Here is a 25,754-nt window from a genome sequence, read left to right on the forward strand (position 1 = left end):
GGGAAGGGGGAATTCTCCCCTGTCTTACGCTCCCCAGAAATGGAAATGTTTCACAAGCTAGTACTTACTACGCTAGTAAGGAATTTGCTGAATTACCTTGTGATTCTGAGCGGGAAGTTTGTTCCTAGGCTACATCGGCTTCCCAGATATTCCCAGTCTTAATGCTCACCTTGGTGAGCTTACACCTTGGTGTTTACGAGCAGCTCTGCAATGGGATGGAAAGGAGGCTTATGATGGAGGGGTGAATAATGATTTTGCAGTGACTCTCGGGGTCACCTTTTTGAGCAGTTACAGACTTCAAAAGGACGTTTAGATTTAAAAGGAATACTTTGGGGCTACTGTCATAGCGCTCGTCATGTCAGCAATGGGGACATTCACCCCCAAACCTCCTCTCACCCCAAAGCTGGCTGTCGGCTTTCAGGTGGTATCGGTGAAGAGCAAGCAGTGAGACAGGCATGGTCTCTTTCACAAACTGTGGTGACTTACTGCAGCGTTTGACAGCACGACAGGTTTCAGAGTTGTTTACCATGGGATAAAACCTGCCCTGCCAGGGGGAAGGGAGTGTACCCTACCCGGAAAAAACCCATGGCAAACCAAACCGCTTCTTCCATAGTTACATCCTAGGCCAGCTGTCAACTTACCCTCTGTACTGTCTGGGTGGGAGCGGGCTCTGCCTGCCTGGGGCCAACAGGGACACCGGTGTTTCTAAAGTTGCGTGTAGGAGCACGATCAATAAATCTTTAAGAGCAGCATTGAAAATGACATCCTGATTAAGTTCAGAGTTGCAAGAAGCCCTTGGAGGAGAGGCTGGAAGCTGGGTGCATAATGAGATGCTGACCCCAGAAGGAGACCCTCTCTCATGAGAATGGTTAGTAACTAATCACAAATATCGAGAGCAATGTTTTCTTCTGTTTCTGTGTCTGTGTGCAGCTAGCCATAGCAACTCTTGGGTAATATTTAGATCATAGGAACAGATGTATTTCTTCTACTGTCTTGTTCATCTAATCTGAAGGTGGCTCTCCAGTCAAAAAGCGTTTTGCTGCCGCGGGCAGGGTGACACGTGGGTGTGTATCGAAAGGCGGACGCTGGATGGCTGTTGCTGTGCCCGCGTCCCAAAGCTCAGGCGTGCCTGCCAGGTGCCCGGTGCCTCTCCAGCCAGCTCACAAGGGCTTCGGTCACGCACAGCACCCCGGAGCCTCTCCGCGGTGAGGGCCAGCTCCAGGTCAGCGCAGAGGGAGCCCAGCGCCTGGATGCGTGTTGTGAGCACTGCTGTCAGCCCTGGAGCTGCGGAGCTGGGGCGGGTGAGGACCAGAAAGTGCTCTCCGTGCTGCTGTCTGCGGCTTGGGTTTTTGTCAGAAGTATTTTAACTTGAAATGATGAAACAGCTGAAGTATTTTTGGAGAGTTTCTGTTCTGTCATTGCATCAATCTCCTTTGATTTAATTCAGTGTGTTCGCACTGAAGACGGCGCTGCCCATGCTCTCACACTCTCTCCTCGCATTGATCTTAGCCAGCACCTCTCAGCGTCACCAGCTCACTTGCTTACGCTGCTGTCAGGATGTTGGCACCGGGGGGCTGGGAGGCCCGGGAAAGGTCCCAAACAGCGGCTCTAGTTTCAGGGACGCAGGGTTCAAACCCAGACTCTGCCAGAGGTTTATGCTACTTCCTCGGGCAGATGTGGCGCCTAACCCCGGTGCCCTTGCTGCAGAGCGGGGATAGTGGTGTTTCTTCACAACTGCAGGCCCCGCAGCGTTTCCTCATGCGTGCACAATGCCCTGGTTTCAGTGCAGCCAGTAGGTGTTTGTGTTACTGCTGCAACGATAATTATGATTTTAAACAGGGGAGGAGGGGTGAAAGGTTGAGGCCAGCTCCGGTTTTAAACCTGGGAGCCCAAGCGGTGGACAGATGGAGCGCTGCGCATGGGCTGTCCCGTGTCAGAGCCGGTGGCTCAGCTCCCCGGCGGCGCGCGAGCCCGGGTGCCAGCGCGGCCCGGCCAAGCGGCTCGCACCCGCGTCCCTGCCTGGGCCTGCACCCAGAGGTGTGGTGGTTACACGCCCGCGGGAGCGAGGTCTGCCCTCGCCTGCTCTTGCACAGGAGCAGTTGGGAGGGCAGGTGGAGCGGGTGGTTGCTCACCCGGCAAAAAGTTTAGAGCAGAGTGTGAGAAACGGGGAAAACAAAGATCAGGAAAACAAATCAAAGGATTCTCACTACGGCGAGAATCCTCCCGAGTACGAGCGTGCGAAATGGAAAGGAACTGCAGCAAGGGCTGCCCCCTGTTCAGCCTGGGGGATCGCTGGCGAGAGGGGAGGGGGCACTGGGCTGCTGGGGCTTTTTTTGGCTTTAAACGTCGTAGCGGCAGGTAAAGGTTTTAGCCTCGAAGACGGTGCTGGACGTCCCCGCTTACCCCGGGAAAGGCGAGCTAAAGCGGCGGCTGCCCTCTCCCCGCCTCGGCCGTGCGGCTGCAGCCGCCGGGCGCTCGGGAACCGCCGTCCCCGCCTGCGGGGCCCGGGGGTCTCGGGGCGCGGCGGGGGCGGCCCGGCGGGCTCGGGGGCAGGGGCGCGGCGGGGCGGCCCGGGGACGGGCGGCTCCAGCTCCCCGCCCCCTCCCCGCCCAGGAAGCCGCCCCGGACGCCGGCGGCGGTGGAGGGGGGCTGGGGGCCGGCCGGGAAGTTCGGGCCCCCGCCGGCCCCGTCCGCGCTCTCCCTCCCGCCGCGATCCCGCCTGGCCGCGCCCGCTGCCCGCGCCGCGCAGGGGCGGTGGGTCGGCCGGCCGGCGCGCAGGCGGCGGGCGGCGGCGGGGGGCGGGCGGGGGCGGCGCTGCGGCGCCCCGGCTGGGCTCGGCGCGGCGCGGCTGGGCTCGGCGCGGCGCGGCGCGGCTCGGGGGAGCGGAGCGGCCGCGATGGGCGCCTCGGCGGCGGAGCGGCGGCGGCGGAGGCGGCGGGGGGAGCTGCTGCGGGGGCAGCTGGGCGCCCTGGCCGCCCTGGCCCTGCTCCTGGCCGGCTGCGCGGCCGGTCGCGGCGGTGAGTCTGCGCCGGGGGCCGCTCTGAGGGGCGGCGGGCAGGGCGCGGGGCCGCGGCGGCGGGCGGGGTCACCTGTGCGGAGGTGATCGCTCCCCGGGCGCCGGGGAAGGGGAGGCGAAGCCCGCGGGGGCTGGGGCGAGCCGGCGCTCCCCCGCCCCGGGGGTCCGCGCCGGGGCCGGAGCCCTGCCCGGGCCGGGGCGGGTGCGCGCTGGGGGGGCGGCGGTGGCCCCCGGGAGAGGAGAGAAACTTTGCGGGAGTGAGCTGCCGCGGGGCCGGGGCCGGGGCCGTCGCCTGCGCGCGGCCGCAGCCGGCAGCGCCGTGGAGCGGGGCGGAGCGGAGCGGGTCCCCCCTGGCTCCCGCGGAGAGGTCCCGGCGGCCCGGGTCCCGCGGCCGGGGTCCCCGCGGCGGTGCGCGGCGCTCGGGTGCCGGCCGGGGCCGGGGCCGGGGCCGGGGCCGGGGCCGGGGCGCGCTCGGCTCCCGCGGTGGAGCCGCCCGCCGGTACTTGCCCGCGGCCGCGGGCTCTCGGTACCTGCGGGGCAGGGGCAGCCGCGCTGCCGCCGGGGAGGGTCTTGGGGCGGTTGAATGGGCTCCCGTGTGCCGGTGCGAGAGGGGAAGATTTTTGGAAGAGTGGCGCTCGATCTGGGGCGTTGAGTGGCCGTCTCCTCCTTCATTTTGCAACCAGCCGTACCGAGAGGGTGATAGCAAGCAATTTATATTTTGCATTGCAAATATGTGAGTGTAAGCAGAATTTACGCAAGGCTTATTTTCCTTTAAGTGAAGGAGAGCATACCCCTCCGTGACTTGAATTTGCTTTTTAAATAAACAGACGTGTCTTAAGGGTTTCGCGGTGTCCAGCATGGTGTGAGGAATGCTCTGATGTTTAGGAAAGAGCACAAACACCAGCTAAGACTTGAACACGGTTCTTCTTATGGAGCATAACAATGCTTGGATGGGTTTTTAAGATTTGGGACTTTAATGCCCTTAAATTAATCAAATTTTCTTTTTTTTATATACATGTATTCAAAAAGTTATGCTTGTTTTTCTTGAACGTGGTGATTGCTTCTGAGAAGTAAGGCCAGGAGAGACAGGCGTGAGCATCGTTGTAAGTAAACAGGGGTGTATGCGCGTGCTTAAGTATATTTAAGTCTACCTACACAGTGTGTGCGGATGTGTGACACTAATACTAGTCCTTCTTTTACATAAACTCCAAAGACTGCCGGTGAGAAGGTGCTTCCTCTGGTGTACTCTGCCTCTTGTGCCGGTGGGGCCAGACCTGCGCTCTCTTCCCACTTTCCGGCGGTAGGAAACCGAGCCATCTCCAGCCTGCGCTCCGGCACAGCGGGCTGGCTGCTTGCCTTCGCCACCGATAAATTGTAGATTACGTGGCAAAGGCAGATTTCAGACCTATTTTAAACGGGGCATGGAGTGCTCCCTTCTCTCTGAAGGGTAGTGTGGATTCCCATCCCGTGTTTTGCTCTCCTTGGGCACGGTTTTCCTGCTGATGCGGGAGGGAGCTCCATCGGCTGAGGAGAGGCGGCACAGGCTGTAAAGGTCTGTGCTGCAGGTGGATTTGTCTGCGCTTTGCTTGAATTGCCCAAAGTGTTCCCAGCCGGCGCTGCTGACTTTCGTCAGGGCTCTTGCTGTTTTGCTTCAGTTTGGGAGAGTATCTCATGTTGTGATCAGAGTTAGCTTAAAATTAATCCAAGAGATGAGAAATAGCGTTTGGCGCAATAGACGCGGCACCCTGGGCATCTGCTGCCGCACAGAGCCGGGAGTGACAATGAGAAGAATCGTTTCACAAGTGGGAATTTTCCACAGCGCCCACTGTGTCCGCCGCCTCTTCACGGGACCTGGGTGCCCAGGCTCTCTTGGGAACCTCGCTGACAGCCAACAGCCTGATGCTCTCTGGAGTTTGTGTCATGATTAGATAGGAGGTGGAAAGATGCATTTCGATGTAGTGATTTACATATTTTTCCCATGTGAAAATGTGTGGTTTAAGATCAAATGTGAACTTTTGACTCGACTGCAGTGCTTTTATATCAAATGGCATCTCCCTTCCCGCTCCCCTGGCAGGAGGCGGCAGCGCTCCCAGGGTAGTTTTCACTAGCAAGGGGGTGTCGTATTCAGAGCGTACGCAGTGTATGCGGCTGACGCGCAGCTCACTTGCATCCTTGATGCCAGAGGGACTGACGGTGGCCTAAAGCTGGGCATAGGTTTCGCTGGGGTGCGCTGGAGACGTCAGAGTGATTGCTGCTCCTGTAGAGCCTCTGCATCGAGCTGCGATCCAGCCCAGCAACCCTAGGCTTGAATCACCTTTTTAGATGGTATGTTCTCACTTTTAATGCCGCTGTCTTTCTTAGTCAGTCCCCTTCCCCTCAGCCACCGTCTCTGCCACGGCCTGGGTCCAGAGGAGCACGGCTTTTCGAGTCACAGGTGGCCTCTGTTTGCAGAGGGGTGCGCGGTGCCGAAGCCTCATTCAGAAGGGGTATGAACTTGCATCTACCCACAAGAAATAGGCTAGAGCTCTTCCTGAAGAGGCAGGTAACCACAGCTTTTTAATTGATAAACCATCTGTAGTGGGCGACTCTAGAGGACAGGGCACAAGATCTGGCTTTCTGTTCTGGTGGCTCCCACTGCTTTTCTGGGTGACTTAATCTCTCCGTGTCTCCCTTGGCTGGGTCTCTAAAAGGAGGCCTCTTTTTCAAGTCATTTTGAGATCTCCTGATGCTAAATGGTCATAGAATCATAGATCGTTTAGGTTGGAAAAGAGCTTTAAGATCATCGAGTCCAACCGTTAACCTAGTACTGCCCAGCCCACCACTACACCATGTCCCTAAGCACCTCATCCAAACGGCTTTTAAATACCTCCAGGGACGGTGACTCCACCCCTTCCCTGGGCAGCCTGTTCCAGTGCTTGATAACCCTTTCGGTGAAGACATTTTTCCTAATGTCCAATCTAAACCTCCCCTGGCGCAACTTGAGGCCATTTCCTCTTGTCCTATGGCTTGTTACCTGGGAGAAGAGACTGACACCGATGTGTAATAACAAAGTGTTATAACATTATAATGTTTCAGTGAAGGTCCTTCTAAAGATCTTTATATTCCACAAGTCTCAGGCTTTCAAAAACATATACAGTGCAAATTAAGAAGAAATCCAGGTTCACAGAGTTCATCCAGGCAGTGAACGTACAGCTGGGGTGCCTCTTTCTCTCTTCCAGGCAGCGTCAGTCCGTGGTTATGCTCTGACATCAAGGAAGTCACACTGGTAAATAAGAGGTGTAACTGAGATCAAACACAGCCCTGCAGACCCAAAATACAGCTGCCAACCGCTGGACTGCCATATGCTTTTTGGTCTGCTGAAGGGGACTGGAGGTGAAGGAAAGTTATAGTAACATCTCATGAACTTGAACAGTATGAGTCGTTTCCAAAACTCTACCTGACTTTGCCATCCTTGCAGAAGGAGCCAAACAAAGCATGACGTTTTCTTTTTTTTCCTCCCTCCTTTCTGCCCCCCCCCCCCCCCCCCCCCCAGTCTGACTCAAATTCTCTCTTGTAAAGAGAGGGAGGAGCAGAGAAGAGAGACTCCCTCATTATATGAGACCATCTTCCAAACTGGGATGATTCAGGTTTTTCAAGGGAGGCTTCTGAGTCAGGCCTTTTACCAGTTTGCTGTCATGGACAGCAAAAATAGCAGGGGCATCAGTCAGTGGGATTTGTCTTTTCTTCTTTCTGTGTGCCTGTGTTTTTGGCAGGATGGTGAGGAAAAGCTGGGTCTGATTCTGCAGCCCTTACTCATGGGGATGGGCACATCCAAGCAAATGGAGTTGTCTGCGTGATTCAAGCGTGGAGGATTTGGGTTGCTTTTAAGTCTTGTTTTAACTTGACGGGAGTGAAGTATTCAGAATGGTGGAGCAGGGCCTGCCAGGTGCATTTTGACTGGCTCTGAGACTTACTCCAAATCCAAAGCTCAGGCTGTTTTTACAGGACTGATAGCTGCCTGGTCCTTCTTGTGGGCTGTGGGGGCTTGAGAGCATCCATGTCATGATAACACGCTTACAGAAAGCCTGTAAGCCATCCTGGGTGGAGTGATGGGAGATGGGGAGCAAAGATTCCAGCGTGTCCGCCTTCCACCCCTGCGCTAGTTGGAGGAGCTCACGAGACTGGAATGAACCACGTGGGCTATTTCCTCCTGACTGCTTTGTCACGGGCCCTGCCTCAAAGGGCTTTTCCTCACAGATCTCCTTACTGCCAAAACAGCGTTGAAGAACCTTGGTGTGACAGATCCTGGTCCTCTAGCTGGGAATTAAGCGAAAACTCCCTGATTTCATGCGAATGTTTTGGTTTGCGCAAACCAAGAAACCCAAACCAAACTTTAGAGGTCATGCAATGAAAGCACAAACGCAGTTGTTTTCCTCGCCTCTTCAGTGAAGCGTAATCCTAGTTTCAGTGAGAGTTATCCTAGCCCAGATGTAATTCTGTAATTGTTGGACCCCTGGATATGGGAATTTACCCTCATAAACTAGGGAGAGGCATCAGGCCAGAGCATGGTATGTGACCTCTTTGGCAGGGAGCTTGTTTGGCCTTGCAGGAAATGACTTGTTCATTTATTTAGTACTCGTTCAAGGTCCTGCACCAACAGCCGACAGAGAGCGAGGTCTTCTGTTGAGCAGCTTACAGCTTGGGGAGCGGCAGAGATGAGGCACGCGGCTGTGCTTGGAAGGAGCGTGGGGGAATGTGCTTAAAGATGTGCTTAACTTTCAGCATCTGCTTGTGGTATTGACAGAGCAGGGCTTGTACGCCTGGCTGTGCCTTTGTGCTTGCTGCAGGGTCTTCCTGAAGAACTACCTTAAAAATGTCCACGTCTCCGTACCTGCCAGCGTTTGGAGTCTGCTTGATTAAAATGTTACGGAAGCGCTGGGATGTCTGCCAGGCTGGTCAGCTTGGCGAAGCTGGGTGCCAGAGGTAAACTCCGGCATGCCACCTACAATCACAGGATCTTGGTCCTCAGGATGTGGATGCAGGATGCTTGGGAGTTCCGGCTTCGGCAGGGCACGAAGGCGAAAGGTTGCTGGCCTCCCCAGCTGTTCATAAACGGAGCGAACGCAGGGCTGTGAGATGGTGAATAGCAGAAAAACTCCACAGTCGTTACTTCTGTAGTGCCTGTTAAGGGAAGGTGGGCTTGTGGCTCCACGTCTGCCTATACTGATCTCGCGGCAAATGCCTGGTCCTGCCCTGTCTGCTGCTTGTGGCTGCTCCTGCCCTCAGTGCCTCCTTTTGCATGGGCTCTGGCATTTCGGTGGCCTCTTTTCAGCAAGCTAACCCAGCAGAAAACTAGCCCACGATGAAAAAATGAAGTTTTCTGCCAAATTAGCACACTAAAATGACTTGGTGAGGGGTCTTAACAAGCCATGGCTGAACAGAGAACCCTTGGGTAGTGGCCATGGTCAGAATGGCCCAGCTTATGGTAAGGTGGGCATGCTTGGCTGGTTTTGTCCAAGCCCTTTTTTAGTAGTTCCCTCCTGCTGCTAATCTTAAATGGTCCTTAATGTTGAGAAGGCTGGCTGGTCACGCTGTCCATTTTTGGTCAAAGACTCTCAAAGGAAGGGCTCGGTTGGACCTCTCGTATAGCAGGTACTCATGTCTGTAGCCTCCTGGGAGTGAGACTGTGAGAACAAGTCTGCCCCGAGATGGAGAGGGTCACTCAGGAGATCAGCAGCCAGCCCTGCCACTGGAAAACTCCCCTCGCCCCTGGAGCTGACCCTGCTTCGAAGTGTTAGTTTGCCCCAGGGCGTTTTTCTCTGTTTTGTCTCTGTCCTTCTCTCTTTAAATTGATGGCAACTCTATGGTAGCTATAAAAATATTTTTTTTTTTCCTTTTGGTTTCTGTGCCTTTGTTTGGAGTGGTTTAAGTTACTCTTTTTAGCTTTTCTATCCACAAGGAAGCATAGAAAATTTAGTTTTCACAGAGCCTTCCCTAAGATAAGACTTGAAGAAAAGAGCCAGGTCTCGTGAAACCTGTCACTGAAAACTTTGGCGTTTTGTTTTTTCAAATGAAAACGTGGGGTTCATGGAGCACAGAGCCCGAGGGATGCATCTTGTTCCTGCCATTACGTAGAAGCCAGTGCAACTTCTTCAGGCGATTTCTGCAAAAGCGCAGGTCTCCTGTGCAGGCACAGGGACTGGACGCTGCGCTGCGGTGGGAGCTGCACCCTGCTGTCCCAGGGCTGTGCTTTGCCGCCTGTTCTGAGGCACGCCGCTCGTCACAGCCCGCGGCCAGGCAGGAGAGTTGCAGTGGTGCATTTTTGCAAAAAAAAGAAAGGGTGTTTGCGTTTTCCAGCCTTGTCTTCATGCCCTTCTCTAGACCAGTCTTTAAGCATGGGATTGTAGAAGGCACTGGGGATTTTCAAAAGCTTTGTTCTGCTCTAGGTTTTACCTTTAATATCCCCACGAGTCAAGTCAGACCGATGCCAAGAGCCGTTGGTAACCTCATCCTAATTTTTTTCCGCTGCTGTGGCTTTATGGGAAGAAGCAGTGGGCATGCCCAGTTGTGGGCAGGATGTTTATAGTCCTGCCGCTGTAATCATCATGTCCTGTAGCCATGGTCTCAGAAGAGTAAGGTTACACAGTGAGTAAATCTTTGTGGCTGGTCTGCAGCAAAGCTGCATTACTCGCAGCATCAAAGGGAAATACTGTGAAAATGAAAGCGGTAAATGTGTGTAATTTGCAGCTCGTGAATGGATTCTTGGCTGACCCTAAAGGGATGAAGGTGTTGTACCTCTGCCTCTCCGTGGGACCGTTGCTGGACTGTCAGACTCTCCGCCAGCTCTGAACAGCCTGTCCTTGCATGATTTACTGCCAAGGGCATCCTGATTCTGGATTTTGCAGTTAGCTACTTGAAACCCCTAAGGGGCAGTTCCATCTCCCTTTATCTTGTCTCCCAGCAAAGTTTACGTTATCTTTTCTTGCATTGTCTTCCGCAGAAGGTCAAGTCTCCACAGCAGTTGGAAAAGTGCCTGTTCAGGCGAGATTTACATTTGATTTTGTCAGCTTGGAAATTGATAGCAATGGAGCTGCCCTGATATGGAGATGGCCATGGGATGAACCCACTGTACCCAGGGATTTTGGAGGGTGTTGAGGCCTCCATCGCTTTGGCAATGGAGCCAACTACCATCAAAGGAGCATCTGTACCTCCGTAAGTCATTAAGTACATGCAGTCAATGTGTTCGTGCCATAGTGTGGCTGGATTTGAGCTTAACACTCAGATTTAAAACCAAAATGGGTACAATCTCTAGATGCTAAGCTTTACTTTAGGAGCAGGCTGAGAAAACTCTGGAAATGAGGGGATTTCTCTGTCTGTTTGATTGCTGGGGGTTAAGGAAGGACAAGGAGGGAGAGGGAGCAGGACGGGATGTTGCGTCCAGCAACAAGGCCTGGTACGTAGAAGCCCACAGTAACTGGAGAGAGCCCCAGCTGGATTAAAAGCTGAAGCTTGATGTGGACTGAAGATGTTTAAGCTGATTTTTTTTTTTTGGCGGTATCCCTGAGACTAGGAGCACTGCACAAGGGCTCCAGGGAGAAGTCCTGGGTCTTTTTCTTCTGAAAAAAGGGAGGTGTTGAAGAGGAGTCCAGATGTGGTATCCAGGGAGAAGGCCGTGTGGGACAGTACTTGCTGGGGCTTTATTTGCCTTTTATGGACTTCTTTGGCTAACAGGGACCGCTGAAGAGGTGGGATTGAATGTCATCTGCCTACAAGCTTTGCCTGTGGGAAGCAGATAGTCTCCAAGTCCTGCCTGGGACATGGAAACTACCCGCAGGCCCAGAGGAAAGGGGAGCGTGAGCGTGTCTCCTGTCATACCTCCTGCTCCAGGCCGTCCTCTCGCTCAGCCCTGGGTGCTGCCTCTGGCAGGGCAGGTCCTGGATGCGGTGTCGGTGGACGTGAGCGTGTGCGTAGAGAAGGGGATATACCTTTCATAAAGGAAAAACGCTCTTGTGCACGAGGGAGTGTCAAAACTGGTTTGGAGGCACGGATTTTGTTGTTTTGAAACATTCCTTTGCTGAGCTGTGAGCCGAGCAGCTGTGCTAAGTGGGTGAGATTCACAGTCTGGTCTGACCTTTCTATACCTCCAGTAGTGTGTGCGGTACTTTGGCTACCAGCCATGTTTGTATGTCCATAGGCAGTTAGGCCACGATCCAAGGGGGCGAGTGCTTGACTTGCAGCGTGTGAAGTAATGCGGTTGACTTCAAGTGGGCTCTTGTGTGTACAAGCTTAACCAGATCCTTCCTCACTCAGGCCGTTCCTCAGCCCACGGCCTTTTCAGAGGAAATGAGGCAAGTAAGCAAGTCCTCCAATTATAAAGTAGGGAAACTGAGATACGAGAGGAGTTTGCGGGGCTCTTCCAGCACAGGAATGATGGAGCGCAGATCTGCAGATGGGTTTATCAGTCTGCAGCGTACTGACGTGTCCTTACGGATCAACCCAGGGAAGTCTCTTGTGGCCCCACGGCGGCTGAGGGATAAAAAGCGCGCAGCCGGGGCGTTCTCTGTAAGCGCAGTATGTCTCATCTGTTGCGGTGGTGGAAGAGGAGACAGGCGTGTTTGGATGGTGCTGAGCGTGGTCTTCTGAAGAAAGCTTCGGTATGCCAAGGCTCATCCTCAGTGTTGGCTCCTGCAGCAGGCATCACCTATCAAATGAAAACTGCGAACAAATTTTGATAGCTCAATTAGGAAAGAGCCTGCTAAAGTCCAGGAAAAGAATCTTTTTGATACACAAGCCAAAAACATGCTAACTGAACTACGAACAGCTGAAGGGTCTGCTATTAAAATAATGCTCGTTCAGAGATAGGCTCGGCTGTTTGTTTTCCCTAAGATGGCCAGAACATCCTGTAACATAAAGCAGGAGGAGAAACGAGCCTTACATGGACATTCCTTTCTTTCTCCTCTGAGAAGATCTGCCCTCCAGTTCTCAGTGCACCTCTTCGTGATAGTGGATTTGTATTTTGTTGCCAGCTCACAGGGAGAACGGGACAGAAAGAAACTCTTCTAAATGAACGTTGCATGCGCTGAGACAGTGCAACAGTTCATTTCAGGGAGGGGAATCAAGAACGTAAGCCATGTCAACTGACGTTACACACAATGACGTGTACTAAAAGGCTCATGGCATTTGATTTGTGGTGTTAAAAAAGAGTAGGTATGTATGATGGCAAGTAGAAAGGAGTTGTTAAATGCCTTGCTTTCGTGCTCAGTAAGTGCCATGCAGTACAGGAGCTGGTGAGGACTCTATCCGTTCTGCTCCCTTCTCTGCAGAAGGGTGCTGTGGTGCTGCGGCAGGGCTCAGGACAGAGGATGCTGTAGAGGCCTGTGGACAGCGACCTTACCGAACCGCACAGCCAGAAGAGACCTCATCGAGGGGTGGTATGAAGTCCTCCCAAGGATGTAGGTGGCTGGACAGCCGGGTGGACCGGTCCCTTGGCGTAACCAACGCGTGGTACCGTGGTTAAGATCTTTTGACTGAGCACAGGTTTTGCATCTCAGGTCCATGTGAGCAGAGACCATCCTGCCACAACGTTGGGGGAACTGGGGTTCTCACAAGCCCTGTTGTGAAAACTGAGCTAAACAGACCCTTGTCCCAAAGAGCTTCCTTCCAACCCAGCGAACTGGCATATATAGCTTGCTTGTTCGTGATGCGCTCGTTCAGCAGGTTCCATCAGTTGTGCTCACGGCGAGGTGTTGCTTGCTGTGGGCTCCTCCTCAGAAAGCAGTATCGTTGGCGGGGAGGGAGAAGGAGAAGAGGTGATACTTAAAAAAAGCCTTAAGTTAATTTTACTGCTGACAAAGTAAAATAAATTATGAGTTTCATGTGCTTTGCATTTATTCTTGCACTAAATCAGAGGAGGCAACAAATCAAGGGTGTTCAGAAGTGGAGGAGTTTTCCAAGAACATAACTGAGTAATGTAAAAGCCTCTGGAGTCAAAAAATGATCCAAAGAAACATTGTGGGAGTGCCATCTTGGTGTTGCTTGCTGCTGGGAGGCAGTCAGTGTGTTTCAGGAGGAAGGCCTGTGGACCTGGGAGATCTCGGGAGCCATCGTCATATGGGCTATAGCTGGTGTTGCACCTCCTGTTGGAGTTAAGCCTGCAGAGACAAAGCTGATGCTGTGTCCAGGGTGAGGGAGACCTGTCAGAGGACTCACTCGAGAGGTACTTTCCTAAAGATTTATCCTGGGACCGAGTGGCTGTGTGTGTGACCGGTGACCTGCCCGAGCGCTGCCTTCCAGGGCGTCCATGCCACACACCGGACCGAGTTGTGGGCAGCCCATGGCCTGGCGGTGCCCGCTGAAGCGACACGACCTCCTGGTAGCCCTTCCTCTCCCAGATTTCCTGGGTGTCAGGTGTTTGGTCGGAGAAAGTACATTTCTCGTGGGTCGCAGTGCCCCAGGACGGTCGGCGCCAGATGAGACCAAGGAGGAGCTGCAGGTGCCACTGCACCTGAAGGGACGGGAGCCGCGTGTGGCTACGTGGCCGGCGGGACGGGCCTCGCCAGCCCGGGCCCTGCCCCGCCGTACGAGCAGGGGCCCAGGTCGCGGAGGGGAGGACGGCCGGAGGTCAGGCTGGACCGCAGGCACGGGCGAGGAGCTGGTGTGGTGAGGGTGAGCAGGCCGGGGACAGCCCGGCGGTGGCAGGGCAGGTCTGAGGGTCACGCTGGTGAGTGTTACCCATGGAGGAGAATCAGCCTTAATGTGGGAAACCGTGCCCTGGTTCTGCTGCAGAGGAAACTGCAGACAAGGTAGTTTCTTGCTGGGATGGATCTTGATGAAGGAGTTGGGGTTTTTTTGTCTTTATTTAGATCCTGTCTAGAGTTTCCCAGTCGTAGGAGCTTCCTGTGGTGAAAAGCACAAGATCTGGTGACTCCCAAGCCCCTCCTGAAATCCAGCCTTCCCGCAGGAGGGTATCAGGTGTTCGGCTTCTTGGTGTGATGAAGCAGCGCTCCGACATGCCGCTGGTGGCGAAAGCCAGTTGAGAGAGAAATTTGAGAAGATTTTGGAAAGATAATGAAACTTAAAAGGAGAAGAATGAAAAAAAAGTATCGGTCACCACCCATTACTGTGTGCTAAAGTTAAAATCCTTAGGGATTTTGCATCAGCTAATGCGTAACAGACTGTAAACCAAAACAGCAGCATTGGTGGTTTTGTTTTTAAAGCCTTGATCATAAGGCTATTTTTTAAAAAATAACAAGGCTTTTTGTTTCATTTTAGTGAAAAACGTGCATTTTCCAAGGGAAGCACGAGTTCTGTTAATCCCGCTACCTGTCGCTTACGTGCACGTTTCCAGAGCATCTCGAGCGGGGCTGCGTGCCGGCTGGCAGCGCTGTTTGGATAGGGAGCCTGAGGACCCGGGGGCTGTAGGACTGGAGTCTCAAATTGTTTAAATTGACTTTGGTGGCACGGTGCCAGCTGACACCAGCTGAGAATCTGGACAGAACAACTTGTCCAAGGTCACCTCACGGGCTAATAGCAGAGCAGTGAATTAAACTCGGGTCTGCAGAGTCTCACTTCAGGGTAAATAAAGAACGCATACCGCTTCTTGGAGGGTCCTGCCATTTTAAAGCCTTATAAAGAAAGGACAGCATCAAACACTTGATTCTGGTATCATGTGGAGTGCTACCCTTTTGTGCCAGGGTCTCCGGTTAAAAATAGAAACTTTTCTTTTTTCCTGTAGTATTATTTATTTCCTTAAAGTACTTTGGAAAGTTCCACTTGGGATTTTACTAGAAAGATGCCCTCCCTCCGTGTGAGTGAGGGACTGAGTCGAGCTGGGCCAGGCTCATTTCTTGGAGGAGAAGGGCTGAGGGGCTGCTGCGCTGCTCGTGACTGGTACCTGTTTGGGCTTGTGGCTGCCTTTGTGCCTGCCTTTTTCAGCAGGTAGGGAAACGTTCCTCAGGTGGAAAGAGTAAGAGTGTTGTGAGCAGTTTGGACAGGGAGTGCATCCACATCATCTGCTTGTAGGGACAGGCTGCCTTACAGATCTGCAAAGGAGTCTCTGTAAACTTCAGTCCAGGCTTAGTACAGACCCCCGCCTTGGAGATGTTTCAGAAGGTTCATATGCTAGTGTCACCCTGACAGTACGTTTAAGGGCCAGCCTAAAATCCGTTGAAGCCAATAATAGTTTTCTCTACTGATTTCAAGGGTGACATCCTATTCTTTGAGTCCTCACTTGGTTTTGGAATGGGGTTTTCATTAAATTCTTTTCAAGGATGGGCATGACATTTCTTCTTCTCTGCTTTCCATGTTTCTGAATATTGAGATGGCATCGTAGACCACTATCTGCCGTGTGCTGTTTTCTCCACGGGGGAAAAGGGATGGGTCAGAAGAGAAAGGGCTGTTCTAGCTTCGGCTGTCTGGGGTTCTTCCTCGAGGTCCGTTTGGTCAGGCTTGCATCCATGGTTTGCAGCGCACCTCTACGCCGTCGCACCGTTTCCCTCTGCCTCCCGTGCTCAGAGGCTCCCTGCGTGAAGCAGACGTGCACAGGTCCGTGCTGGACTTGCACCACTCTCAGATTCCTTACAGCATCTGACTTGCGGTGCCCGCCGTGCCCGGGGCAGAGCGGAGGGAGCCTGTTGCCCCCTCGGGCACCGCACGCCGGGGGAACGAGGCGAGCGCCCTGCTGAGCCGCGTGCCTCGGTTCGGGAGCCGAGCCCTGCGCTCGGCGTCAGAGAACTTGTGATCGCCGCGTTTGACCAGAAGACAAACTCCCCTGAAGTGTGACACTTCCCAGCGTGGACGCTACACGTACGAGTTAGTTCTGGTAAGCCAGTGAATTGGCACAAAAGACGAGTATTAACGATGATTGTATTTTTTTCCTGTACGTTAGCAGAACTCTTCAGAAAAGAGCTGCAACTCGTGTTTCCAAAATGACGGGGTATGTTTCCTGCACGTGCCGAAATGTGGGAATTTACAAGGTGCTTCCTCATGGTGTCTAGGGGTTCTTTTCTCCCCCCCTCGAAAGGTTATTTTCAATAACCATCGCGTTGGTATGGATGCGGGAGAGACGGGAGGCCCGCGCTAAAACGCGGGGCCTGCCAGCAGAGGGGCACAAGGCTGGACAGCCTGGTTCCTGCTGGAGGGAGCCCCACAGCTAGTTCCCCGAGGTGGGGCCGTGAGAAGGGACCCTCCTGGCGCGAAGCAGGGCCAGACGAGCAGGGCGGGAGCCGCGTCCTCCCCCGGGGCGGCTGGGAGCTGGCCCCCCGTGCTGAGGTGGGCCGGGCTTTACCGCCGAAGCTGCCTGCAGAAGGCAGGCCCGGCTCTCGGCGGGAGGAGGGAGGGACAGGGACAACCTGCGGCAGCTCAGTGGTGACACCTGTTGACGGGGAAGATGGCTGTGCGGGGGCTCTGAGGCGGCAGGCCGGGGCAGGCAGGGAACGCGAGGCGCTGCGGCGCGCTGAGCCGGGCCTGTGCCCTCATGTGAGAGGGAGCAGGGGGGGCAGCGCCCGGGGAGCGGCTTTGTGGGAAGAAGCCGTCGCGGGGTGGCAGCTGCAGCAGGACGTGTCCGTCGTGTTCCAGACGGACGAAGCTGGCAGTTGGAACTGTGGCTGATGAAAACGTGCCCGCCTCCAGTTCTGCGATTGCCACGGCTGGTGGGCTTTGTCCCTCTCTTTCCTGATTACCAGATGTATTTCTAGATATGTGTACTTACTTCGAATAAACATAAGAAAGAGATGTCCTGGGGCTTCTATATATATTTGTCTGTAATTAAGGTAGGATTAATTGCTTAAAATTGTTTTTAAGGGCCTGTTATGAGATCAGCAGATAGGAGCACGGGATAAAATGCGTAATGAATACATTATGTTATAAATAATGGACACAGCCAGTGCACAGGCATCCCTGAAAGGTAATAGCTCTTTCAATATTTAATTAAGCGGGTACCATAGGGAAAACACTCCGTGTCACTAAGGTAATTTTCAGCCTGGCTTAGTGACACATAGATCAGCCTGAATGAGGGCAGAAACCTGCCTGCAGCTGGGACCCTTGGTAGGCACAGTTCATGGTAGTCACAGGGAAATGCTTGTTGGCTGAAGAACCGGTGAGAAGGGATAATGTTGAGGGTTGATGGAGAGGAGACGCTGATAGCACCTGGAAGATTTGTTGGAACTAGTGGTTTGCTCATTTTCTGAAGACGGAGTTGCTGATCGAGCAGCGTAGGAAGCCTTGTGCTTCTGTCTGCTTTGTAGAAGAACCCAGCTTCCCAAGAGGATGCCTGATGGATGTTCTCTCCTGCTCTTGGAGCCCATTTGCCTGCGGCTAGCTTGTCACGGCAGCCCTGCCACTTGCTGGCCAGTGGCAGAGAACAGGGTTGAGTGAAGGACCACGAGCACCCCGAAACATCTGAAACGCTGTGCGTGGGCTGCAAGCCTTCACAGCCTTTCTTGAGCTCCTCGTGCTTCCTTCTGTGGCTCTTGCTATCCAGTGTTAATTTTAGCCCCTTGCACTGGGAACGAGAGAGATGCATTAGTGCAGGGAGCTCAGTTTCGTAGGGAAGAAGGCACAGCATCAGTGAGGAGGCCAGCGGCTGCCCTTCAGCGTGTTCTCATCTGTGATAAAAGTTGAGTCTCGTGGGTTTTCTGAATAGATACAGAAAAAGGGGAAGTATGGCCCATCCGCAAGGCCTACATTCACACCTGTGTCCCTAACTGCTCATTCCACGTTTCCCATCTCCTCCACGCTCTCATTTCATTATGTTTTATCCCCGATCTTATACTAGCTCCACTGCAATTTTACCGTGCCAGTGTAGCAGGTAGTTAAACGAGACGCCTTGGTGCAAGGCCTGGGAGATTTGTGAGGGCTGCAAAAGTCCGGCCTGCCCTCCTGCGTATCTCTCCAGCTCTCTTGGTGGGGTTTCCTGCTTTGTATTTCCTTGTCTGGCTATCAGTGACTTTTCCTGAATTTCACGGCATGTACAGTGCATTTAGGGAGTAAATCCAGATTCAGTATCATACAGTGGAGTTAAATATCAGAGCGGATGTATTCTCTGGGGCTGAGACCTTGTCTCCATGTTGCAAAGTGCCTAGCATGTTTCCAGCACTATGGAAGCAGTAAATAATAACGATTAAACAAATAACACAGATTTATGTAGTGTTATTGCAGGGAAACGCAAGGGGGAAAGAGTTGTAAGGCAAAGGGAAGGGAGAAATAGACTTTTTAACTTGAAAAACATGTTTGTATTGAAATCGGACACAAAATCTCCCGTTTCCCTCTTCCCTTGTTTATTTTTTGCAAGATCCGCTTTTTTCTTTATCTTTTGTGGAGAAAAGCATGGAAAAAACCCCTCTTCTGCTCTTCTGTGATGGCTCCCCTATCATCCGAGCGTTCTGGTGTTCAGATACCAGACTGGGAGCCAGGGCTTATGACAGTTTTTTTTTCTTTTTTCTTTTTTTCCTGAAAGGGGTGGCTTATTTTTAGTGCTTGCAACGCCCAGCTCACTGGAGGGACACAGCAGGCCTGCTCCATCCATCATCCGCGGAAGGGTCACGTTCACGGAGGGGACAGGATCTGCTCCTGCTCTGTGTGCGTTCCTCCGGTCTGTTCCCTTTCTGGCCGTTGGTTCTTCTCTGCAGCCCCCGTGAGCCGAGGCAGCCCAAGGGCCGTGTCCTTCAGGGCAGCCAGCTCCGGGCTGCCGGCGCCTGCGGCCCTGCCGCTGCCGCGGTGCGGAGGCTGGAGGAGCGACTCTGAGCCTGGCTGGGCGGGGTGGCACGGGCTCCGGTGGGAGCTGGCACAGAGGTGCGGGAAGAGGTGGAGGAGTCGGCCCTTCCTCATCTGAGGAGTTCACCTTGCCGTGCCGCGGGTGGATTTACACCCTTAGGACTTGTATCCTGAGCTGTTTGTTGTCTGTTCAGGTAGCAGCGGTTGCCAGAGAAGCTCCGTGTTCCTTGGACGCGGCTGAGAAGGGGCACGTCTTTCCGGGATGCGGGGCTGCCCAGCCGCTGCGTGTGCGGAGGCTGAGCCACCCCGTCCTTCTCCGCAGGGAGCTCATCCCCAGAGCCTGGGGACCCGCGCTGCCCACGGCGCTGACGGTGCTGGTCGGTGCTTGGGTGCGTTCAGCCGCGGACCCTGCAGAGACTGCTGCCCTCCGGTACCTTCTGGGGAGACGCCGCTTTCGGATGCCCGGTCCTTTCTGCTGGAGTTCCCCTCCAGCCTTGCCCTGCTGCCTGGCCTGCTGGTCTTTGGGTGGGCGAAGCAGCTGCAAACAGCGGGCCCTTGCCTTGCAGGGCAACTTCAGTGTTGATTGTGCAGGCAAAGCTGCAAGGGCGACACCTTTAAGACATTTTAGAATTTAACTGGGAAGAAGTAATGGTTTCTTTTCTTTTTTTTTTTTTTTTTTTTGGGGGGGGGGCAGCTATGTTTTTTTTCCCAGCATGTCTTTATGATATTTTCAGACTAAATTTAATTCTGCAGAGTTATATTTAGCTAAAAGTGTAAAAGAGGACAGACCAAACCAAAATAAAGTACTTTAATCCAGTTGACTAAAAAATTTCATCTGACCCAAAACCGTCTTTCCTCCCACCATGTCAGCTCAGAATTAGGAGAGAAATCCATAAATGTGGGGGAAGGAGCAGTGAATGTTCAGCTCCTAAACAAAAAAACCCCAGTCAAACCCCAAGTATTTGCCCCTGTCACATGGGTTTGGAATACAACTCATTTTTCACTGCTTTTTAACCGGTAAATATCTCCTCCAGAGAGTTACGCTCTTACTGCAACACATTACCCAAGCCTTCCAAGAAATAAGGATCTGCTTGATAACAGCGAGGATCTCAATTCCTGCTTTTTCAGCCATGTAAGGTCTTGATTTCCAGGCTCAAGCAACCACAGATCTTGGAACTGTATGAAAAGTAGCACTGTTACTGATGGAAAAGTCAATTTTAGGTGATTTTTAATTCATTGTTACGGATTTGTTCCTTGCTGTCTACCATGAAGAAAGAAAATCGTGATGCGTGAGTTGGATACGGTAGCCTGGGACGACCTGGGTGACTTGTGGTGCCACCACCTAGCCCACGCTCTTGCTGCTGCGCTTCTCGCCCTTTGTTTCTTTGCTTCTGCTCTGAAGTCAGAGGGACCTTTTCTGTTGGTTTCACTGCGCCATCCCAAGCCCCTGTTTTGGACAGTGGCCTGGGGAGATTTTGAAGAGCGCTTTTGGCTTGCCGGGAGCAGGGAGGGTTGGTAAATTGAGTTGAGGAGGTTGCCGACACAAGAAGGGAGCTCAGAGAGAGTTTTGGTGAAATGCAGAAAAAGGAAAGAGCAGGGGTGCTTTGGGATTGCCCAGCGTCCCTCGCAGGGAGAGGGGCAAGGAGCGGGGCTGAGAGGGGGTGCTCGGGAAGGCGCTTGGATCAGGGAGAGGAGCTGCCCTGAGGACGCGTTAGGGAGGGGGATTTATTGCCCGTCTTCCTTTTGTGCCTCTGAAAACTTCCTCTCTATTAGGGGGGAAAAAAGCGCTGGCATCTGCAGCAGGGTAAAGCAAAGGATGCTGCTTTATCTACCCTTGAAATTCACCTCTACAACAGCCACAGAAGCAGTGGGAGGCCAAAGCACGGTTTGCTGGCCAGTATTAGGAGCTGTCCCATTTTTGGAACGTCACAGGGCAGAAGAAATGGGCAACGGCTCTGTCAGGAAAGAGGTACGGTGCCAGGGCGCAGTGGAAATCACGCCTGGCAGTCAGCAGCTGCCAAGCAGAGAGATACTATCAACAGCGTCCAGACCTGCCCTTTGTAACAGGGGAAATGTTAGCGAAACCGGAGTGCCAGTGGAAGAGTTAAGATACCCCTGAGAAATGAAAGTAGAGAATCAGGCTAAAAATACTGAGTGCTGTTGTATAGATCAGTGGGAAACTGTCACCGTGAGTAGCACGTGTGGTTTAAGTAGGGGCACAAAGGAACATCCAACGAAAAACTATGAGAATTATGAGGGGCATGAAAAATTATCGTAAGAAGAAAAACACCTTTTAAACTAGTTTAGAGAGGAGCTGAATCACAGGAGGCATGACAGGGAGATTTAAAAAGTGGTATTTTTTACCAGGTGCTAAACCGTTCCTTTTGCACTCGTGTGTAAAGCGGGAAGAAGGGAATGGCCAATTTAATGGTCAAGCTGATATGAATAATAAGACATGAATTTCTGCACAAACTGGTAACGAACAATCAAGGAAGCCTGGAACAATCGCATATCCAATGACAATTTTTGGCACAAGACGGCGAACAGGAAACGTTATCTTCGGTTAACTAAGCCTAAACCCGACGCTGTTCAGGATGGTGGTGAAGTGCATGCAGAAATCCATGGGTTCCCACAGAGTCTGTGCAATACCTAAAAGACGAGTTATACCTTATGACTGGTCTCAGGCGGAGGTGTTTTGCTGGCCTGGAGAAGTAGTAGACCTAAAAAGAGCTAGCTTTTTAATGGTTAGGTTTTTAAAAAAACCCTCCTGTTTATTTGTAAATAAAAACCTGTATCAAAATGCGTGTTTTATAAGAATATAGAATGTCACAGAGCTCATAAATTTAGAGAAGAAACAATCTTCCATACTTCCTTGCTAATGAAAGAGACTTCTTCAGCTGATTTCTCCTCTGGTTTTCTTGAGGGAAAAATGCTATCGCTTTTGGCTTTCTCTGTGCCTTTTGGGGAAGTGAAGAGACAGGTAAAAGGGGAACACATGCAGTCTGTATAAATAGTTAGTTAAAATCACTTCTGGGGAGACTTCTCACTTTTTGAAGCAAGTGCAAAAGGAGACGCGTGCTCAAGGTTGAAGCCCCCTCTGTGTGGCTAGCCGAGCTGCGGATGCTCCAGCACCTTTGGTGTCGGGGCGCGCGGTTACGGCGGCGGGGGCTCCAGGGCCGACACCGTAACTAATGCACTGCCGGCACGTGGCTCCTTCACCTCTGATGGTCCTCCCGTGCCGTGAGCCCTGCTCCTCGCCGCTTCTGCCGCTGCTGCTTAGGGGGAAGAAAAAGGAAACCGCTTTATTGCCATTTAACTGGTGAGCGTGAGAGAACGCCCGAGTCCCTAACAGTGAACCTCTCAGTTTGCATCGCGCGGCATCTGGATTTCAGTCTGTCCTCCCCGTTACGGCAAGGCCTTCCTAAGCTGTACTGTGTACGCTGTGACGCGTTTAGGTCTTGCATCTCCCGCGTGCTGAGAATCGTACAAACACGTAGGGAGAAACAGGCCTTGTGCAGAACTGAAGCAGGTGGAGGACGAAATTGCTGACAGAGACAGCGAGCGTTTGGTTAGGGTCACAGCAAGTTTGTGGCAGAGGGGGAATTAAACTTCAGTCTCTTAAATCATTGCCTCATGCTCTGGCTACAGGCTCCCGTTTGCGTGTGGTTTACCTTTGCTTTTCCCAGCGCGGGAGGGGAGTTTTGACGGTACTTCTCTTTAAATGCTGCAGTGAGCAGTAGAAGATGTAATCCCTTGCAGAGATAGTTTTCTGTGCCCTGAGCTTTGCTGCGTAAAGCACTGCAGGTAACGTCCGAGCACTGCACCCCCGCCCGCCAGCAGAGATGCACGGAGTGCCACAAGCACCCGTGGGTGCTCCGGGCGGAGGGTGTTTGCACCTTGCTCCCCGTTCCCAGGTGCCTCTGCAGAGGTTGGTGGGGTGACCCAGCCTGTGGCGGGCAGGGCCGCCACCTGAACTGACTGAAAGCTTGACGAGCAATCCCTGCCGTGAGCGGGTTTCTACAAAGCACTGCCTGGCCTTAAAGTTTTCTTTGGCTTCAGGGTGGGAGCAGAGGAAGGCTCAACCAGAGTACACGTGGAAATTTCACTTTCAGGCGGTAGGTAGCTTTGCAGAGTTAAAATAAGCCCCAAGTCACATTTTTTGCCGTTCTTCACGTCGCGCTGGGAGCTGCAGAGCTGTCTGACCTTCAGAGGGTGCCCTGCCTTGCCAGCCGGCAGCTGGGCTGCCTTGGGAGCATCGCTCCCAGCTGCTGCTCCTGAGTGCCTGTGATGGCTGGGAGGGGCAGAAGCTTCTTGGGGCCCTTGGTGGGCTTGTGGGGGTGGGCTGGTGTGCTCTTTGCTGGGAGAGGGCTGGTGAGCCTCTGCCTGGAGGTGCGTGGGAGTCTGGCTCGGCAGGGAGGACCGGGAGCCGAGATGGTAGGTGTGGGGGAGCGTGGAGGCTGCGTTGTTCTCAGATGGGTGCCTGGTCTTCTGCCTCGCTCCTCTGCGGGTGCACGTGAGGGAAGAGGGGTACAGAGCAGTATTTTGTGATACTGTGTGGTGTGTTTGAGGTTGGGATGGGTTTGTGGGCTCAGAGAGTCAGCCTCTCTGATGCCTCTGAAGGGGTCTCTTCAAACCGGCAGAGAGAGGAGGATTGGTTTGGGCAAAGACTCTGTGTGGTCACTGCTGGGGGGAGAACAGGAGAACTCCCAGTTCATCCCTCCAGGCCTGTGATCCTCCTCTAAGACCAGGCTGGATCTTTAATCGGGCTGCATTTACTTCTGTAGCGGAGAGCGAGAGGCATTTGGGATATAATTGTGTCTGGGGGTTTTGTGGGGGCTGCTTTTTTTTCTTCTTTTTTCTGGTGGCCACGTAGAAAAATTGTAATAAATGTTTCTGTCCCTTTTTGGCTGTGCAGGAGCTTACATTCAGGCATTGCTGCCTCGCCCGCTGGCAGAAAGGTGAAGTCGTGTGGGGTGGTGGCATCTCCCCGGAGCTCCTCAGCCCTGCCTCGGCAAATCGTGAGGGCAGAGCCAGCCGGGGAGCGACGGACGCTTTGCCTGGGGGGGGGATGGCTGGGCGCCGGTCTCTGCTCCCGTTAAAACTTAATGACCTCTCCCAGAGGAGCAACTTCCATGGGAAAATCTTCCCTGGCGAGTGAAGCCCATCTTGGGCAACGGGGAGAGCTGCAGCGGCGTTCCTGCCCCACGTTGCCTGGGGAGGGGTTGAACCTGCCTTTCCCTGTCCCTGCCATATCTGCTGGTTGGGCCACGTGGCATCGGTGCGACTCTCTTCTTGTTGTTGTGGGGTTTCTCTGTTTGGTTTTTTGGTGACTGGCACTCGAGTCGCTGTGTAGTGATAAAACTGAGAAGTCAGAAGTGCTTCATTTGGCCAAAATTGTTTTTTCTGGCCCCCCCCAACTTCCATGGAAGTGGGAGAAGGCTGAGGGACGGGGACACAAGCCTGCAGAGGGCTGTTGGTGGCAGATGGGAGTTTGTGCGGAGGGGCTGGAAGGAAAGCTGGCTGGGCGGGCTGTGAAGGGGAGGAGGCGGCCGCGGCTCAGCTGGGAAGGTCTGGGAGCTGTGCTGTGCACCGGTACCAGCTGGGCAGCAAGGTGAGAAGTGCTGGTGGGCTGCAGAGTCGCACCCCTGGAGAAGGTGTGGGGCATCCAGGGTGAATATCATCACAAAGGTCTGGCTGCGCTTAATGGCTGTTGGCTGGAGAGCGAGTCTTGAGAAGTGAATTACAAGAGCTGGGGTAGGAGGAATCCTGCAACTCTTCATCTGCCAAAGCCACGGGACTTCTTCCAGGGGGACTTGCAGAAGTGGCAAGGAGAGGAGGTCTGTGGGCATGGGGCTTGGTGCCGCTCAGCAGCAGGGAATTGATCTGGGCTTTCCGTCCAGCTGTGTCTCCTGTTGCGTGTCCTGCCTCACATCCTGGGACAGGTCCCCTCCCAGCACCGCTGGCTGGCATCGCTCACCTTGGTATCTTCCATCGGTGGGTGCAAATGAGCGAGTCCTTGTTCCTGTGCTGCGCCAGCTTAATACTGGTCTTGCCAAGGGTCTGAAAATACTTCTGTAAGCAGCTTCTGCAGATGCTTTCCCCTGCCTTCTCCTGGTGCTGGTAGGTGCCTGGTTTGTGCAGCAGGCTCTACTTCTTCCCCCCACACATGGACTCATTTACTCCGTGACCCCTCACGGTGTTCAGGGCTGCCCCTCGCCGGGTATGTGTATGTCTGTTGGGTCTTAATGCAGTAGGACTCATGTTGCAGACTAAGCGTCGTTTCACACCTCTTCCAACAAGCGGAGGGTTTCCTAAAGCATCGGTTAGCTTATGGAGCGTGCTTGCGTTCCCAAATCACTTGGGTGCTCTGGCGAGTCATGTTCACCATTAAAATACTTCCACAGTGCCTGGTTGCTCCGGGACTTTCAGGTCACCCCTCTCATTACTGTTTGCAGGGCTGTGGCGTCTCTTCCTTAGCTGCTGCCGTTGTCCTGATGGCGGATCTCGGGGCTGGACAGCATGTGGAGGCAGAGGGCGGGTGTTGTGGGAGCGGAGAGCTGCCGGTACCCGGTTCTGCCACCCCTCCAGCAGCGCTGCTCGCCGGCCTGCTCGCCATCTTCCTCGAGCGAGCCGCTCCTCCGCTCTGCGCCTGCGTCGTCTCGTGCTCTGCCATCTAATTAGGTTTGGGGGCCTTTGGTGCAGGGACCCTCTCCTATTTATTAAGTGCCTGTAACTTTGCTCTGGCCTCTGTGCCCTACTTGTGTTATACAAGTATTAACAACGGTGGTGGCTTGGCCAACGCATTTCCCTACCCTTCTGTCCCTTTCCGTCTAGATCGGCACGTGTGGAAATACAGCTTTGAAATCAGATGTAAGGAACAGGCTGCTCTTCAAAGCCAGGTGTAGGTTTTTGGGTTTTGCCCCTGAGGATGCTCTATTTATGGTCTTTGCCGCTGCCGATTCTGAAGGGAAAGCCCCTCCCAAATCAGCCTGCAAAGAAAGATAATCCATTTATGAAATGCTTATTCAATCCTGAGCTCAGATTATGC

The 25,754-nt window shown here is 53.4% G+C and overlaps 1 protein-coding gene across 1 annotated transcript in view; it reads left to right on the plus strand.

Moving 5' to 3' along the window:
• The first annotated feature begins 2,829 nt into the window (after nt 1-2,829).
• SLC24A3 (solute carrier family 24 member 3) overlaps nt 2,830-25,754 on the plus strand; it is a 176,283-nt gene continuing 153,358 nt past the window's right edge. Inside the window, exon 1 of the mRNA XM_075497130.1 lies at nt 2,830-3,017. Within this exon, the coding sequence (XP_075353245.1) occupies nt 2,897-3,017 (121 nt within the window). The 5' untranslated portion in view covers nt 2,830-2,896. The remainder of the gene's footprint in view (nt 3,018-25,754) is intronic.

Source organism: Mycteria americana, chromosome 3 (assembly GCF_035582795.1).
Source record: "Mycteria americana isolate JAX WOST 10 ecotype Jacksonville Zoo and Gardens chromosome 3, USCA_MyAme_1.0, whole genome shotgun sequence".
NCBI classification, from domain to species: domain Eukaryota; kingdom Metazoa; phylum Chordata; class Aves; order Ciconiiformes; family Ciconiidae; genus Mycteria; species Mycteria americana.